The sequence below is a fragment of the Etheostoma spectabile genome, chromosome 1 (genome assembly GCF_008692095.1).
Source record: "Etheostoma spectabile isolate EspeVRDwgs_2016 chromosome 1, UIUC_Espe_1.0, whole genome shotgun sequence".
NCBI classification, from domain to species: domain Eukaryota; kingdom Metazoa; phylum Chordata; class Actinopteri; order Perciformes; family Percidae; genus Etheostoma; species Etheostoma spectabile.
Window position 1 is genome coordinate 18,686,277 of NC_045733.1, and position 19,510 is coordinate 18,705,786.

Genomic DNA, 19,510 nt, shown 5'->3' on the forward strand with positions numbered 1-19,510 from the left:
AGCTACAGTGGCAGGTGGAGTGGTTTTTCAGCGCTAGTCTGTGACATCGGTTTAAAAAAATGTGTCAGCAGTAGCAACTGTTGAAGACGAAGTAAAAAAAAAAAGAGAAGGTACTTTTTCAAATAAGTGAGAAAGGGAAAACGAGGAAATGGTTAGCCCACTAGGGTTGGGAGATGTCCCCTAAATTGGCAGTTGATCAGACATACATTGAAATGTCTTCTGTAAATAGAAAGTAATACATGCGGCCGCTGGCAGGGACAGCACATTACAACTTGACCTACTTTCACCTAACTACGGTGCCGTAAAGTCTAGACTCAATCAGATCTTCGTGATCTGCATAACGATAGTACAGAGGAACGTTTGCCTTCAACAGAGCAACAGTAATAACCTAATACACCATCATTACTGAGATTAAACTACTTTCTGGGGTATATTTGCACTGAATAACGCATTCCCTAAACAGAAACATAACTCTTGCAGCGCACATGAACAGATGCGCAATATTATCTTGCACATAAAATGGCACCCTCGTGAATTTGCTTGCTGTTGCTAACGTACGTTCATGAATCCTACATAACATTGTCATCAGATTTACTTATTGATGCACGCACACAGTAGTATCCACAAAGTTAGTCCAATGAGGGGATAAAGGAAAGTGTGATAGCATTCCACGGTAACGCCTTTTCTCTCCCGTGTCCAAGCAGAGGCACGAGCATGACCTTACCGCATGCTGATACGTTACTAGGCCAGGTAGAGCGAGCTACTGTACTGAGAGAGAGAGAGAGAGAGAGACTATTACAACTAATAGGTTGCACATAAGGGGGAGGAAGTAGCTTCCACTTAAGGGGCAGCACAGCGCAAACTGTCTTTGCTAATTTAAGAGCAACGCCGTTGTCAGTTTCCCGTCCACTAGGATTAGCGTGTGTCTGACAGGGTGTGTGGGGGAGGGGGCGTGGCATCACAATGTATTAATAATACAAAATAATGTATTGAAGCAATTCAATACATGCTAGTGCGCTTTTTATAAATTTGAATTTAAAAAAAAATGGCTTGTAAAAAATATAACTGGCTGGTAAAATTGGGCATCTACCAGCCACTGTGGCTGGTGGGCAGAAAAAGTGAATTTCCCACCCTATCTGTCAGCTGGTAAAACCTTAAAAGCAAGTCTTTGTTCTGTCATTTAATCTATGGATATCACAATCAAAGGGAGTGTAAGCTGTCTAGCTAGAGATTCAAGATCAGTGTCCCATAACATTCTCATATTTTATTCTGGTTGCTTTTCCAGTGCTGAGTGATGATCTGAACAACATATTTGATTAGGTTTACAACCTTCTTACAGTGCATATAGCTCTTCATTTATGTGTATAGCCTTCAGTTGAATTTATTGCAGTCCTCCATTTATCTCCATTTCCCCACTATTGGAAATTTCACGTCAAGATGTCAGCTGGTGCCAGCACACACATTTAGCTAATTAATGGACTTATCTGTCTGCATTTCAACAAAAAAAAAGTTGTCATAGTAAAATTTGTTTTTAATGTGTCTCGTCAAACTCTGCGCCTGATTAAATGCCTCCAGTGCTTTAGGCCCGCTCTGGATAATGGTTTTTTGCTGCTCACTTACTTGAGTTACTTACTTGATTTGAAATTTTAATGTTTCTCTTTAGAACTGACACATTGATCACAGTGACAGTGTCTATACTGAAACAAATATGGTGTTTCTTTGCTCTAATCTGTTGTTTATGAGGAGGTGAATTATTTGACGTGCATTTAATCGGAATGGATAGTTGAGGATTGAGCCAAAGGACATAACCATAAATAGTCTGTAACCGTCTGTAATGTTTTAGGGTTGGGATGTGTAACTGGTTTATTTACATTTGGCCCTAGCAAACGGGTGTTTTGGCTAGCTTTGGTTTTGGCACAGCTCTGTCGTTAGGTTTTCATAATGATCAGACAGCGAGTCATTTAGATTTATTTGGCTCAAATCTGCACTCTACTCAGGTCGAGATGAGACTCTTTGTAATGGTAATTTCCCAGTGCTTTCCACTTCATCTGCACCTGACATTTGATCCTTCTGGCTGTTCGCACAAGTAATATGTAACATAAATAATGCAAGTTCTAAAAGGTTTGCACTGTTGATTGAGGCACTGATGCCGTGGAAATATGTAGATGCACCCACTGTGGAACCGGAGTTAACAAGCGTTTTGGTTCCCGGTCGGCTACAACAGCAACCTAGAGAGAGTTGTGTACACGATGAGGGCAGTGTATAAGCGTTGGTCTGTGAATGGACACACACCCAACAAGCCCTTTTGTTGACATCACCCAGATGTGCTGATCACCAGAATTATTAAATGTTTGGGCGCTTTGAATGTTTACATTTGTTAATAATATAGCCAAGGTAGAACTACACTACTAAACATTGATACTAATACACAAGTTTTAGTTTCCATTCTATAAAACCCTAACCTTTTATAGCCTATTGTGAGATGTTGCTTTTTGGGAAAGTACAGTGTACACTTTGTACAGTGTTAACCGAAGTATTTAAAATGTTCCTTATTTTTATAATGCAAAAACGTTTTGATTTTGGTTGACTCAATGATGCCTCAGTCCCTAGTAAGAGGATTTTGTCTTTGACACTTGCAATGTCTGTTTGAATTAAATAAATAAAACCGAGTTTGTGCAGCATTACACCCCTCGAAAAACATTCTTTTACTTTTGTAAAAAAAACAAATTCTTGACATACAGGATACATTGATAGTCGGCAGGGATTTTAAGCATATCTTTTTTTCCATCTGTGTTTTGCCCTCTAGTCCTCAGTTAGCCATGGTTTACACACCAAAAACAGAACTCTATAGTTTACGTATAAAAATGCTGGTGTTGGATTTTGTAAATAATGTAATATGCCTGCCCATACCTGATGAGAAGCTGCGTGGCAGTCATGTCAAGAAGTCAAGAAACCAATTTTCGCTCATAGCGTGCATTTAATGTCCGATGACACTGCAAATTCATTCAACAGTTTGCAAAGCAGCACAGGAAATAATTTTTACCTGGTTAACATGTAGAATGTACACTGCCGTTCAAAAGTTTGGGGTCACATTGAAATGTCCTTATTTTTGAAGGAAAAGCTCTGTACTTTTCAATGAAGATAACTTTAAACTAGTCTTAACTTTGAAGAAATACACTCTATACATTGCTAATGTGGTAAATGACTATTCTAGCTGCAAATGTCTGGTTTTTGGTGAATATCTCCACAGGTGTATAGAGGCCCATTTCCAGCAACTATCACTCCAGTGTTCTAAGGGTAAATGTGTTTGCTCATTGGCTAGAAGGCTATTGATGATTAGAAAACCCTTGTGCAATCATTTCACACATCTGAAAACAGTTTAGGTCGTTACAGAAGCTACAAAACTGACCTTCCTTTGAGCGATTGAGTTCTGGAGCATCACATTTGTGGGTCAATTAAACGCCAAAATGGCCAGAAAAAGAGAACTTCATCTGAAACTCGACAGTCCTTCTTGTCCTTAGAAATGAAGGCGCTTATCCAGCGAGACATTGCTAAGAATTGAAGATTTCCTACAACGGTGTGTATACTCCTTCAGAGGACAGCACAAACAGGCTCTACAGAGTAGAAAAAAGAAGTGGGAGGCCGCGTTGCACACTGAGCAAGAAGATAAGTACATTAGAGTCTCTAGTTTGAGAAACAGACGCCCACAGGCCCCAACTGGCATCTTCATTAAATAGTACCCGCAAACACCAGTGTCAACATCTACAGTGAAGAGGCGGGCGGGATTCTGGGCTTCATGGCAGAGTGGCAAGAAAAAAAACATATCTGAGACTGGCAATAAAGAAAAGATTAAGATGGGCAAAAGAACACAGACATTGGCAGAGGAAGCTGGAAAAAAGTGTTGTGGACGGATGAATCCAAGTTTGAGGTGTTTGGATCACAAAGAAGAACGTTTGTGAGACGCAGAACAAATGAAAAGATGCTAGGAATGCTGACGCCATCTGTTAAGCTGGTGGAGGTAAATGATGGTCTGGGGTTGCTTTGGTGTGGTAAGGTGGGAGATTTGTACAGGGAAAAGGGATTCTGAATAAGGAAGGCTATCACTCCATTTTGCAACGCCATGCCATACCCAGTATACAGCGCTTGATTGGAGAGTTCATACTACAAAAGGACAATGACCCTAAACACCCCTCCAAATTGTGCAAGAACTATTTAGAGCAGAAGCCGGCAGCTGGTATTCTACGGTAATGGAGTGGCCACGCAGTCACCAGATCTGAACCCCATTGAGCTGTTGTGGGAGCAGCTTGACCGTATGGTACGCAAGAAGTGCCATCCAACCAATCCAACTTGTGGGAGTGTTCTGAAGCGGGGGTGCAATTTCTCCAGATTACCTCAACAAATTAACATCTAGAATACCAAAGGTCCGCAATGCTGTAATTGCTGCAAATGGAGGATTCTTTGACGAAAGCAAAGTTTTATGTTAAAAAAATCTTATTTAAAATACAAATCATTATTTCTAACCTTCTCAATGTCTTGACTCTATTTTCTATTCATTTCACAACGTATGGTGGTGAATAAGTGTGACTTTTCAGGGAAACACAAAATTGTTTGGGTGACCCCAAACTTTTGAACGGTAGTGTATGATCTGCGACCAAAACAAATGTCCTAAAACACAAGTTGTTTCAACATGTAAACTCTCCTTTTCACACAGAAATTCCACAATAGTGCGGCAATGAAGGTCCGTTGTTATGGCGGCTTTGTTTATTCACTCAGAAGAACCAAGCAGAAGCGGCATAGCATGCTGGCAAAATAAAAGAAGCCTGTCGTGTGACACAACAGTGTCGGCGTCTAGATTGGATGAGCCGGTCAGCATTGTTAATCAACCGCACAAACCTGACCCACGACAACCAAATGTTTCCAGTATTGGACCACAATTATCAATAGAGAGGCAGACAAAGACGGCTGCAGCGCCCATATGTGTGTTCATGTGTTACAGTGGGGATCAGAGCAAGTGAAAGAGGAGGTTGTATTTTACAAGCAATGTTTTTGTAAGTTATTAATAATTTTGGCTGTACTTGGGGCGCTGCTTTGTCTCTTTTGACCTCCCTGTGGGTCGGCTTGTCCATACTGTATGTTGTCCCGCCATGTCGGCTGTCCCTTTCGCACAGAAAATGGTTTGTCTCTAGTTAGGGATATGGAACTACCTCCGCTGCCGGCTTAAAGGCGCAAAAACTCTGCGCCCCCCCCCCCCCCCCCCCCCCCCCCCCCCCATTCCGTCTTTGTAACTTTAACACAGACGGCGGGGCGGCCTAAAGGCACATTGGTCCCGTCTAGAACATTCTGTATGAAAGGGGCTCCTGTTAGTGCGGATGTAGTCTTGGTGTAAGAGTGAACAAAGCATGCAGCATACCGAGAACTGGTAACTGGGGATAAGTCACCTTTTCTGTATCAAAAGACAAAGAGACAGATCACTGTATTTCTGTTCCGCTTAACCCTCTTTACTGGAAATCTACCGTGGTGAATGATGCAGTCTGAGGCAGTGCGGTGGGAGTTTTGTTTTTTGCTGCATCACACAAGAGCCTGGACATTGAAGCCTAATCAGCCAGAGAGCAATCTGCATACTTCACACTTCTTTGGTTGCTGTCGATTTGAGCCATGCAGTTGCCAGCCAAGAGATGCTTAAAGCTGCTGCAGTCAGGAATAAAGAAAACCAAACTCTTTGGCTACCAGCTGACCCACAGACTCCTGATTTCTATCACCTGGATTGGCCGAGTTGAGTCGAGTCGACATGGTACATTTCTGTTTTTGTAATCAGCTAAAGCACACAATCCAATTACATGGAGGTTACCGTGGGGCTCTCTGGACGGGGACATGTCTGTAAATGGTCTGCAGAGAGAAGGATGCACATTGCCAGACTGTACAATTTTTCTTTTCTTTTTTTTTTCTTTTTTTTTTTTTTTTGCTGCAAACTTTAGTGCAGCAGTTGCTTTTTTATCTGCAACTGACACTCTTTGCGTTCTGTCCAAGTGACTTGTAAACAGAAGGCATATCAGAAGCACTTGATACTGTGTTTTTTCATGTTGACGAGTATAGATCTAGTAATGGTACACATTGTTGGCATCCAACTGATAATGGGCAGTTATGTGGCACTAAATGGGGGGATTTAAAGTATATTTTTGTTTTTTACTACCAGGGATAACTTTAAAGTGATGGTTGAATCCTGTGGAAGACTTTGTACAGCCAAGAAAAACAAGAAGATCCTATCATATTCAAAAGGTCCATCTTGACTGGTACATTATCAGAAAGTTGACGGAGTTCTAAGTTCTTTGGGTCTGGGTAGGATCCATTTTTAATTAAATAACAATATATTGGTTTTCTTTTAGTAATCAATTGTTTACTCTATAGAAAAAAATGATTTCAAACAAGTTACAGAGTCAACAAACCCAAACATTCTAGATTTTAAAAGGATATGAAACAACAACAAAAACCCAGCATCTTTTTGCCTTTATCATTTGGTTTATTGTTTAAGTAATGCATGGGGTGTTGGCCCAGCCCTGATGCTCCTGCGTGGCCCTCACCGTTCAACCAGTCAGCACATGTTGAACACACAGAGCCACAGCTATGCAGGGCATGTAGTTTTGGAGTTGTTAAAATCTCCCGTCTTTTCCCCTACTTCTCTACAAGACTTTGGAGAAGCATCTGTGAGCCCTTAATAACAATTTTGAGTATTGAGAGCAGAGTTGAGACAATTACCATCATGACCGCATACGTACCTCCAATAAAGACTGAAAACATCAGAGCGTAGTGCATTATGATTGTAATTATACCAGGAACCACAACGAACAGTGACCTGGCCCCAATGGCATGTCAGTACACATTTATTGTACAAAAGCATTGCTCATATCGGTATTGCCGGCTTAAAGAATGTTTTAAAACCAAAACAGTGGTTTCTGTCATTAAAGTAAAATCAGCATTAAAACATAGCTCTGTTTTAATGCTGATTTTCATCCTCAGTAATTATTGTGATAATATCCTGTATTGAGACTGTTTTGGCTTAGACAATCACACTGTGAAATTTTCATGTCGACACATCCCTAATTTGAGAGCATATCTCATTTATGCCTGAACTGAGAAGCTGTTTTTCTTTTTTATATTCTCTGCAAGTATAATTACCTGTTCTAACATATGGGTCTTGAAACATGTGTTATCCATCCCATGCTGTTATTTTTGGTGTAGAAAACATTCAGTGTGTAAATTTAGTGAATTCCATGTTTTTTTGCTTTTAGAATTGGCGGCATTTGTGACACAGTAGGAGTCATTTTGTAACAGTTCCCCTTGCGCCTGTTAATGTTTTTACCTTTCCCCTCTGTCACTTGCAAACAGTCAGCAAAATGGCTAGGTGAGTGCTGTGTTGTGCTCTGTGCTTGAACAGAAGCAGTGCCCAAAAGTATAGAAAAACCTCAAGTTTCTGTTTTATGCACAGATAGTGTTCCTAACAGTCACATGGAGAAAACTACATTACACCAGGTCTGATGGTTGGGTCAGTTGTGTTCCACAGCAAGTCGACCAGAAATCGCGTGTCTTTTTCTACACTTTCATTGCAGCTTATGTGGCCTCTGTGATAGATTGCTGAATGAAACTGGATATGTGAAAAAAAAGGACAAGCACTCTGGGAGTTGCACAGGCTGCATGCCTTTCGCTCAACAGGGCACTCACTGGGACATTTCCTCAGTGGGGCTTTTTCAAAAGGGCTTGCACTGCAGTTCCAGCTAAGGGCAGTACAGTAGGTCAACTGCCGATAGAGTTACAACCTCTCTGTTGTGGAGGTGTTGGACAAATTAGACCTCACAACTGTTTACCCAGGCAAACACGGACAGCTGCATCTCTCCACCTTTCAAAACCTGCCACCGACTGTTGTTCCTTTGGGGAGCCATCTGTGAGGAACAAGTAGTCGCAGTGATCAAAAGATTGTTCAACAGTTTTGCCTCTGTCACTGCTGAGGGGGTTATGAATGGCCCCTGAACTGAATCAACATGAGCCATGTGCATTATGTGATCCAGCTGCCATTTTGGACTGTTCTAATGAGAGCTGACTAATGGTGCAAAATGACTGCTTTGCTGGGAACAACCCAGCTTTAAAGACTAGAGCAGCAGTGTCTGAATTGTAATGGTTTGATGCAGTTTGTTGTATTTTACATCTCTTTTTCCGGAGGAAGATAAAACTGTGCTGGTCTGGTGTGTGGCGTCATAACTGGACAAATGGGTATAGGCCTATAGAATATTTCCTTGAGCTTTTCCATTATAGAGAGATTAATTTAATTGTTGTCCCAACAGTAATGAAGCAGAAAATGTGCTGATATCCCAATACCATGTCTTTGGTTGCTTTCATATCGGAGAAGCTTCAGGATTTGATTTGATAAGCCCATTAGGATGAGTCGTATTTACACAAGGGCTAATAGTCTGGAGATGTAGAGTGAATTTATAATAATTTCAGCCTGTAAATGTTCAAGTGTAATAAATAAAGCAGAACTTAGACATTTTAAGCAAACAGCTTGATATCTCAAAAAACTAGGAAGTTGTTTCTAGTAGTTTTATCAATTCTTCAGTTCACTTATTTGTCTGTACAGTAGGGGTATTTTAAAACTAATTAGTAGTCATTATGTGGGACATGAGAGTTTTCTTTGCTGAAACAATGTGTTAATTAGCTTGTGATGCATTTTATACTAAACCATTTTTACTAGAGATCTCAAAGGTAATGCATTGCAAGCCTAGGAAGAAAATATTTCAAATACCCACTCGGAAATTTAGGATTCGTTACTTAAGTTGCAAAACACAAAGCAAAGACACCATGGCTACTAATCAGAAATAAGGATGCTTATTTCGAGGTTTTTTTCTGGCAGATAGCCGGCCCCTCGTAACTGATTATGAACCATTAACCGACATGCAGCCAAACGGAGTCCCAGTTCACATGTTCAAGGCGCTCAGACATGCTGTACTTTGTGCGATTTGTGATGTTTTGTGCTTTGTCGTGGACACATGCAGTCACTTTCCTGAAACTGCTTGCATGTCCGTGTGACTGACACAGGTCCGCAGCTGTCCAAGGAGCGCATGTTTGAGCCTGTCTCCACCGCATCCTCCTACAAGGTTGTCAGCTGTGTGTATGCCTGGCATTCTCAGTGCAGGACGATTTAACCTTACAGTCCTCATCGATATGGTGGCATGTGTCACGTAACTCTCCGCTATGAGCACCGTCCAGCAGAGTCACGAAGTTAGCAGAAAAAAGAGCTTAAAATACAACTTGCTAGTGGAGTAAAGTAGAAGTTATACATAAATAGATTGCATAGCCTATATTTCTTTTACAATGAAAAAACCTTTTTGAAATGACTTTATTTTTGTTTAAATAGCATTGTTTTTAACAGATAGTATTGGAGCCCGGACGATATATCGGCCGATATTAGGCATTTCCCAAACTCTTTATATCGGCATTTATAATGTCCAATTTAAAATAAATAAATAAATAAAACATGTCCCTGTTGGCAACACTGATTGTTTATTTTTTGAAATTGTGTTTTTGTTTTGACTTGAAGTTTCATGTCTTAAGTTTGAACTTTAATATCAGAAACACTTTGTATATTTTGATGTTCCTATGTTCTGTTGTGACAATAAAACAAATCATTGTTTTTTTCATATTTTTTCAAAAATAACAAATGTTAGGGCAATCTGTTCATGTTTTTTGTTATGGGTTTCTTGATTATTATTTTTTTAAATATATAACTGCAAATATATCAGATTTTTAAATATTTCCAAATATTTCAGCCTTAAAAATCCTTTATCTGTCGGGCTCTAGGTAGGTGTCTGTTAATGGTTAAACGGTAATCATTAACATCCCTAATCTGAAATAAGAACCTATGTACATAATTTTGTTGGGATCTTTGCAGGTCTCCACTATGGACAGTTTGGCTGTATCTTGTAGAAAGCACAAAGAGAATAATCGGTATCCATGCCTGCTTGAGGCGTTATTGATTTTATCACCCTTAGCACCACTCCAGACTCTTTTGTGCTAAGGCTTCCTCAAATCCTTCATGTTCTTTATTGCGCGGGGGAAAGAGATGAGAACTGCAGATGTGAGTGTTAATTATTTACCAACGTACAGTGTGCTCAAGATTTTTTAGAAAATTGACTCTTTCTGGTACCAGTTCAACAGTTTCTTCTCTAGAACAGATAGGAGTATTAAGTAATTCATTAATTAATACTCCTGTTTAATACTGTGGAAAAACACCGGTCTCGGGAGACAACACAGGGGCCGAAAACGTCAAACAAACACTAGAGGCACAGGCTGTGCACCAAAATACAACAAACCACGTTCCAGCCTATCACCGACGAGATGGTTGGGGTAGAGGGTGGGGGTTAGTGACAGTTAGTCAGTTAGGCACGACAGTTACAGAAACATGGGGGGAGGGGCGAGCTTGCTCTACTTTGTTTGGTTTTTACTTGGAACGTCAACAGAAGTCACGTCATGCAGGAACTCATACTGCACCTTTTTAATGTTTATTTCTATAAGAAGGATGATTGTATCACTTATGGCTTGAAAATAAAAAAAAATCCTCACAGAATACTTTTACTATTTTTTTAAATAGCATTGTTTGTTGTATTTAATGGACAAACTAATTGGCTGGTGCTACTAAAGAGCAGTAATGTTTCTGATGTTCCTGCTAAGGCCAATGGTATTTATATAATATGTGTTATTTACAAGAAACTCAGTGTGATCAACATTATAATTCCTCTGCATAATTTCAGTGTAGTGTATAGCTAAATCTCATATAAGAGGTGTTGAAGAGCTTTCTTTTCTCAGCCACTTACTCACGACGGACACACAAACAACAAAGTTGATGTTCACATCTTTTTTTTAAAATACAAGGATTTTTAAATACAAGGATAAAACAAAAAGGGACCTTCAGTCTTTTAAACCCTAATCTGAGAACATATTTTATCTGAATTGTGAAAATTGAGCAAGTAACTTAAATTTCCCTTTTGAAGACAATATATTAATATCCTTGTTGATCTGCAATTTGTCTAAGTATGGTCCTGGAATTAATTTGCTGTAAGATATGAGACATGGTGACCTTTTGGCTATGTTGTGTAAGCAAATACAACAAACCGATGTTCTCCCGAGCCATACACTGGTTCATTCAGGTTTTTAAGCTCCTCTGCTAATGCAAGATTACCATTGTGTGCTTTAGTTGAAAAGGCACGGCTCCATAAACCATGTGGGGGTGTGTGAGGCCAGCTACTCCTTATTTATCAGCAGTGACACTATCAGCAGTGCCTTGTGAAAAGAGAGCCAGTCATTCAGAACAGTGGGGCCACCTTGGCTGTCAAAGCAGGATTTAAGCTACATTTCCCATGGTTGCCATGACGACTGTAGGAAGTGAATTAAGGAGAGGGTTTCGGAGCAGTGCTGTCACACCAGTGGGTATTGCCATAGTGGTTGGCGCAGTGATCATCAGAGAATTACTGGCTCGTGATCAAACTATTTTTTGTACCCAATGAAATGGCCCTATCTGTGATGGCAGAGTTGTTATTTTTATGTCACAATTATTAAATTAATACATCTCTCTTTTTCTTTTCTTTCTAGGGCAAAATGTGGTTAAATGGAACAGGAACGAGTAGACCGTGAGGATTCTCTAACCCTTGCCCCTGAGTCCCAACCGTCTGAGAGGGTGTCGGACCTCACTGAGGCAATCCTGGGCCGTTGGCTCTAAAATGTCCCTAAGTGGTGGCACTGCAGGCGGGAAAGGTGTGGACTCTAATGCGGTGGACACTTACGATAGCGGGGATGAGTGGGATATCGGTGTTGGAAATCTGATTATTGACCTAGACGCGGACTTAGAGAAGGACAAACTTGAGATGTCTGGCACCAAGGACGGCATGGCGGCACCACCCAGTGCAGTGGCAGCGTTGCCTGACAACATCAGGTTTGTTAGTCCAGTGTCTGGCTCTCAAGGCAAGGAAAGCAAATCCAAATACAAGCGCAGCAAGAACTCTAAAGACAATAGTAGCAAAGCTTCAGCTGGAGATGGGGGCAAGAAAGAAACTACAGGACGGATTCAAGCGGAGCCAACAGGCACAGCAGCGAGTGTAGGAGCTGCTGGCAACAATTCCACCTCTGGGAAGAACATTGAAAAAGGGGGCAAAGGCTCCAGAGGTGTTCTGAGTGGTAAAAAAGAGAAAGAAGGGGCTAGTGGGAAAGGTAAGAAGGACAAAACAGACGGAGCCCCAGTCGTGGCAATTGCCGCTGCGGAGAAGGATGTTGTGTCTCAAGCCCAGGTTGTCTTGGGGAATAGTCGTAATGCGTCCTTTGAGAACACACAATCAACAGACTTGGCAGAAGCCAATCAAATGGGGAATATTGCACTTGAACCTGTCGGGATAGTACCAACGTTGACCGCAAAAACTGAACCAGAGGAGGTGGAAAATGGTAGTACTGAATGCAAGACGTTAAAGAAGGTGAAAAATGAAAAGGTAAGTTTTTATTTCTTTTGATGCTGCATAGATTTGTTTGGTGCTGCAATATAATTGTCTTTGTCAACGGCAGTTATTAAATCCAGGTTTTATAGGGACAGTTGTAAAGCAACTGTTGACATAGCTTACATAAAGTTGATGAAAGCAATATGCGTCTTGAAATACGGTGTAGTTATTTAGGTAACTAGTTTTTTATTACAAATATACCCAGATATAAACTGTTTACGGACATTCTATACTAATATTTGTGGAACTTGAACTCTAAATAAACAAAAAATATGCTAGCTAGCTTGCTTGCATCTTTTGGAGGTAGCTGCAAAAGGGATCTCGTGCCCCAAGCACAGTTGTTGAAATGTGTTGGCAACAACTCAGTTATCTTTTATTTTTCAGAATCAACAGTTATACAACTGTGGAGTTGCAGTTTTTAAAATTGTGGTAAACATTACACAATACGGGCTGTCATTTGTTTTATTATTGGGGTATGAATTAATATGTTAGGACCAAGCACTGTAGGCTTTGTGATAGCCTGCCTTTTACAGCAGTCTTGGAGATGCACTCCATTCCCTGAATCTGCCTGACATGTGATGCATGCAAAAAGACCTACTGCTGTTTTCTGTTTTATCACCACACGGTGAATAAGGGCACCCTTGACAAATATGATGCTGAGACCAGCTACAGGAAATGTTTTTTTTTTTTTCTTTCTTGACAGCAGAGGCTTGATTCATTATGTATGGAAGTATCTTCATGTTTAAAAAAATGTTGTGTGCCATGTTAAAAACTAACACCAGCCACCTTCATTTGCTATTAACCATGAAAGTCTTATGTAGTGCTCACGGGCCAGTACAACCGAGTACTAATGTCAGACAAGATTTAAATAGACATTGTCAGCCATATACCTCACATTACGCCTGTGAAGAGAAGCAAATGTCTCATTGTGTTCCACTTTTATTTTCTTCACATAATTTCTACACTGACATCATCTTACAAGAACAATATAAGATCTGTGTAGCTATTCACCCCCACTTATCTTGTTCACTCATAAAGTGGATCTATCGCTGTGTCTATTGTGTGCCTCACAGTGGCCTTTTCATGCTCTGGCAGTATAAAAGACAGCAGAGCAGGGAGGTGCTGAGGACTGTTTTTGTCTGTCATCGTGTTCCATTCTTAATCCCACAAGCCCCAGCAATGCCTGGTGGAGCACTGTGTGGGGGAGGGAGCTGGTGCAAAGCACGCCTTCGTCGTTTTTCCTGCAGCTCTGAAAGTGGCGTGGGGGATGGGCTGCGAGGAAGCCAGTTTGATTCTTAAAATCCAGGACACCCAGTCACGGCCACAAGCTGTAGCAGTCTCCTTGGGCTGACTGCTATGAAAGGAAATTTCTGGAAAGTCTTTTTTATCGTAATGTATTTAGAATATAAAGTCTTCAGAGGGAGAGCCACATGAATTGGGTTTCAACACTGAATAAAGGAGAGAGGTCACAACCGCTTTCAAATATCTAGCTAGTTAAAGGCATCCTTAAAAATGTGATGGGAGAAAAAGAATGTTATTATGTTTCCGGACACATCAATTTGAGTTAATGAGTTTTGATAAATATAGAGCTAGTAGTAAAAGAACTGGATACCATGTTTTAACTAGATGCCCGTTCATTCTATTGAAGAGTTCTCACGGTGCATATCCCAACAAAGGCTAATACTGCTAGACTGGGGGCTTGGGAAACCCCATTTGACAGGAGGCTTGGGCTGAGTGACAAGTGTTGGTTAACATTTACATTACAATTAACTAGCATACATAATGTATATCACATGTCCTTCAGACTAATACCGCGCTGGCTCTGTAATAGATATTCTCTCTGGCAACAGCTAAAGCAAAAGCAACTGCAAATGACAGAACTAAGCTTCGCAGCCATGCGGACTGACAGAACAGCACCAATCCCCGTTCTGAACTCCACCATAACATCCAGCCAGAAACATAATCTCCATGCCTAAAATGAGCATTTCACATGACTGTGTTTTGGCCCAGATGTTGCAGCAGAATCCTATTTCTCCATCGCACACCAGCCACAGCAGCTAGTGTTAAGTGTCCTCAGGCAGGACTTTTAGTTTTTTTGGCAGCCTGCACAAACTGTAAATCTGATGAAAAAGGACTGTTTGAAAATGACTACCGACCCGACTAACAACTTTGCTACATATGTAGTCCTTGTGGTTTGTAAAATGGGACTCTTGAAAAGAATTTGTCATGCATGATGATTTGACAGCCTTACATCCAGGAATATAAACCTTTTATCTATTCCTTACCTGTTCTAAATGTTGGATTGCTGTATATGTGAGTAATTAAATTAAGTAATAAAACACATTATTTAAGAAAACAATAATTGTTAGGAAGTAGATTAAGGAAGTAGATTAGGAAATTTGTCAGACCCTTTACAACTTGACTGTTTATTTAAAAGAACTAGCTGTCCCACACCCAGTGTAATCAAAGCACCAATATGTGTTTAAGTATGTGTCTCACTAGCAGTCTTGTTCTCCATGGTAGAGGTTTAATAGCAAAGCTACATTGTCTGTGTCCTAAGTTAAAGCTCCCCAAAGCATTGGCTCTCAGTTGCTGAATAAATCATCTTTACTTCCTTCGTACAAGTGCTAACCACCTCTGAGTGTGTCCCACTCTCCCACCTCTCATTATACAAATCTAGAGGAGTAAGGCATTCGTTAGCTGCCTCGATGTGCCATTGGCCTTGATAAATGGAGCAGCTCTCATGGAAAATTACATTGGTAGTGTTACTTTGAAAAGTAGGGGGAGAGAGAGAGAGAGAAAGGAAAGGCAGCACTTGAATAAAAGAACACAGCCACCGCTCTGCATTGCTGCTGACGTCCAGCTCGGGTAGTGGAGGGATCTCATGAGTGCTAGCTTGAGTTTTTTTTCTCTCTTTGCTTCTCTGTGCCTGGCTGACTGTTGCTATTGTGTTACAGCTCATTCCTTTTAAGTAGTGCCAGCCAGTGCTTTTAAAGGCTCTGGAAGAGAAGAGAGACTGACTTATTTCAAGAAGGGGAGTAAATTACATCAAGAAGCTCACTGCAGAATGAGGCTGTTAGCTTACCTGTTAGTGTTCTAGTAAAGCAGACAAGTAGAGTTGTTGCTTTATTAACTGAAGTACTTGATCAAATATGGTAGATCTCCTTTACACCCTGCACAAACATGTATCATGAGCCTTTAGATGTACAATATTTACATACTTTAGTGATGTATTAAGCTGTCAGAACTGACAGACGTCAAATAGATAAGGAAATCTTCCTACACCTTTCCAACGTCAGATTAGGAGTGGCTTTGTCCAATCATTTCAAGTCTCTGTCTCTACGAATTACTTAATTTGTTAGTTTTTCATCACAGCCTTCTTCAAATCCTACATTTGCACAACAAAGTTTTGGACAAATAACAAAACGTATTCATCTGATCACTGTTCAATTCCATACAGTGTTGATCAATGATGGGACTGAATTATCTGCCAGCAGCTTCATTTCTGGTGTGACTTCAGTGTTGTTGCCTCTTCCTGTTTGAAGCATTCTCCCTCAGGGAGTACTACTACAGGAAGAAAACATTTGACATTAATTGTTTTCCACCTCTGCCATTGACTACTGCCTTCACAATAATGTGAATTGGTTTGAGCTTGTAGGCAAAACAAAACACTAGACTACTGTACATAATGTAGGAAGATAAAATGAAATCAAGGACATTAATAAAAGACATTGACCATTTAGTTCTTTTAAAGTACTGAACAGCTGCTAGAAGGGATATTAAAAAAACATTGAGCGTTTGTGTGTCTCGCACCATTGCTACTTTTTAGACAATTCCAAATATTGAATTGGGATCTGTGAGAGGAATACTGTGATTGGTTATTCAGCTTAAGCAAATTAGTGAATAAGAAGGAAAAGAAAAAGGGAGGTAATCAAGCAAACGACTGCCGGGTGGGCACACTTGTTCTTTGCATCTTATTTCATCTGATCAATCCAATACAGGATATATTACTATATATCATCTGATCAATCCAATACAGGATATGTTAGTAAATATCATCTGATCAATCCAATACAGGATATATTACTATATATCATCTGATCAATCCAATACAGGATAGGGCTGAGGCTGATCAGCCCGCTTCAGCCGCTGGGGTGCTCGGCATCTCTGCCCCTCCATCTCTGCCCCTCCATCTCTGCCCCTCCACCTCTGCCCCTCCACCTCCGCCCCTCCGAAGCAAGGAGACTTTTTGTTGCACAGAGAACGAATGACACCCCGAGAGATGGAGTGCAACAGAGCGACCGCAGGCTCTGTGCTGCTGCTGGCCGATTCGCACAAATGCTTTTTAGTTGTACGTATCATAGCAGCGGTTTGTACAGTATATCCGGATTCCCTTTTTTGAAAACTAATAGATTTTTGCCGCCTGCTGGCATGGAGAGTTATTTCTTTTCACACAGGCACAGAACGTACATGCTAGTTGGCCTTAGGCTGTAGTCTTTGCAGTGTGTTTAAGTTCAACTTTTTGGCAAACATGAGGACACGTAATGTAATGCCACAGTCGTCCTTTGTCACCACTAGTTCTTTGCCATCTGGCTGGTGTGTCGGGGCCTTAAGACGCATACCGTGCATACCACATTTTTGCGGTTTGCAGTGTCTTATCCCTTACTGACATGCCATTGCAAATCCAAACAGCCAGTAGAATTAGTATTAAAACAAAACGGCTTGTGTGTTCACATGATGGTGTGTCAGTTTCATTGAGCATTCGATATTTGAACCTTCAAACTTTTCATAAATTATGAAACCCTAGAAATCCATATCAGAAAATCATTTTAGGCTAAACCAGATTCCCCACAGCCCCTCACAGCAACCGACCGATACAGGTATGGAATTAGCCTATAGAAGAGGAATGCCCAATACGTTTATAGATGTGTTGCTCAGGAAATCCTTGCTCGAGAGGAACCAAATGCTTTTTGTTTGGCGATATTTCATACTGGAACCAGGTCTTTCCAGTCATAAACACTGCTGCCTGTAGTCACCTTGACCTCAGTGGATGTTTAGCTGGATTTTTTTCCCATCTCACCGCTTCCTGAAGGCTTTTGGGATTAGTTGTCACTTTTCATTTTGAGTGTAAAGTAATCTTACTTTTACCACAAGTGCAATCTGGAATTATAAAAAACTTTGACAAAAAAGTTGTGGTTGGAATGAGAAGGCTATAGTAGCGGAAGGATCGGACTCTGCAAAGACAGACAATCTTAAAGGAATACTGTTTTTATATCGTGCATGACAACTTTCCCCAAAGCTAATCAAGGTGCATATACTGTAAACCCTAACAGCGTTTTTCCATTACATGGTACCTGCTCGACTCGAATCGACTCGGCCGCGGTGCCCCGTCCTCCTCTTTCCATTGCAGATTAGTACCGCCTCAGGCGTGAGGCGAGCGTGGCTAGTCCAGAAATTCTGCCGTGACCATACCGTATCGCCCCAGCTCGCTTGGAACCTCAACGGAGGTAATACTAATAAAAGTACCTGTTGGCAGGTACCAGGGACTTTTTATCATATTGGAAAACCCAAAAAGGCGAATAGAGGCGAATCGAGGAAAGACGCCGTCAGACTCATTGCTGGGAGTGTGAATGTCATATTATTGCTCCTTTTTGTTATGATAGCTTGATTATTCAATGAGTAATGGCACTCTGCGACTCCCACTTTCAAGTATTTTGCTTTAATTTGGTTCTTATACTCATAATCTGAAAACTAGCTCTTTTTAGATTTCTTTCATCACTATAATTTTGTTAGTGTGTTTTGTGTTTTTATAGATTTTGATCTCTGAGAAGTAATTTTTTAATGGCTCTGTTTTATCAGTTTTGAACATCTAGTTTGTGAAGTGTATCAGAGATCAGAAGCTTTTGTCTTGAAACATACTGTAACACAAAAAGACCTAGATTACATTTTTGTGAATGCATTTCTATCCAATTAATCAAAAATATGTAAATATGTGATCTTCAGAATATGGGCTGGAGGAGAATCATGTCTGCAGTCTGTAGAAGCGTCTGGCATTCAGCCCCTTGAAACTTGGTAATAGTTTATTGGTATAATTTTAGAAACTTAATTTCACCTTTTTCATTAAAAAAAAAAGGTAATCTATTGCAGAACTTCATTACGAATTGATGTGATGAGTTTTCTACAGGGACACAAAACGATGTTGGTCTACTTTTGCAAAAAGCAATCACAGGTCTGTCAAACAAAGCCCCTGTCATGCTTTGTCTTTCCCTCCCCGTCTTTCTCTCTCCTAAGCTTTCCACGAGGTGTGTTGCTGTGTCTGGATCAGCTTGCTATGAGGGCAGGCATGTGTGGGGGGAAGGGAGAGCTAAGGCTTGTACCACTAATTCAGCTCATGAAAGACTTATGCAGCAAGAGCAGCTGTCTTCCATTGTCAGGCAGCAAATTTCCAGTGTGCCTCATTTCGCCTCTCAATGCGTGAGTAGCAATAGAGCCATGGAGGAAACAAACCAGAATAAGAAGGGGAAAACAAGCGAGAGCCAAATATCAAGACTTTCAATGTAGGATAGGCCTTATGTTTATTTTCTGTTTAAACACATAGTGGGTGTGTGGTTGCACCATGGTCTAATAATAAACCATGAGCCTATTCAGACCCAGTGTGCAGTATGCAGATAGATTAAAAAAAGGGCTCTGCTGAGAAGGGAGAGAGATGGCATATAAGGGGTAAGAGGAGGAGGTGGTGAGGGTAAAGAACTGCCCGGGATTAGCAGTGGAGGGAGGGAGGGTTGAACAGTGTTATGAATGGATAGAGTCTTTAACCCCCCAACACACTGAATAGTTTGTCACAGGCTGCTGCGGCTGTATGTGGAATGAGAGGAGCTGGCTGAGAGCTCTTGGATTCCTGAATCCTTGAGGCATGTGGTCTGATTAGCAGAACAAAACCCACACAGTGGGGAGGAGCAGACGTGCCTCCCCCCCCCCCCCCC

At 40.9% G+C, this 19,510-nt stretch overlaps 1 protein-coding gene across 4 annotated transcripts in view; it reads left to right on the forward strand.

Annotated features, from left to right (window-relative positions):
* The window catches only part of znf609b (zinc finger protein 609b), an 81,897-nt gene that overhangs the window by 17,160 nt on the left and 45,227 nt on the right, over positions 1 to 19,510 (forward strand). For all 4 annotated transcript variants that reach the window (XM_032515160.1, XM_032515150.1, XM_032515140.1 and 1 more), the window contains exon 2: positions 11,635 to 12,521. In XM_032515160.1, coding sequence (XP_032371051.1) covers positions 11,763 to 12,521 — 759 coding nt within the window. In that variant the 5' untranslated portion in view covers positions 11,635 to 11,762. The remainder of the gene's footprint in view (positions 1 to 11,634; positions 12,522 to 19,510) is intronic.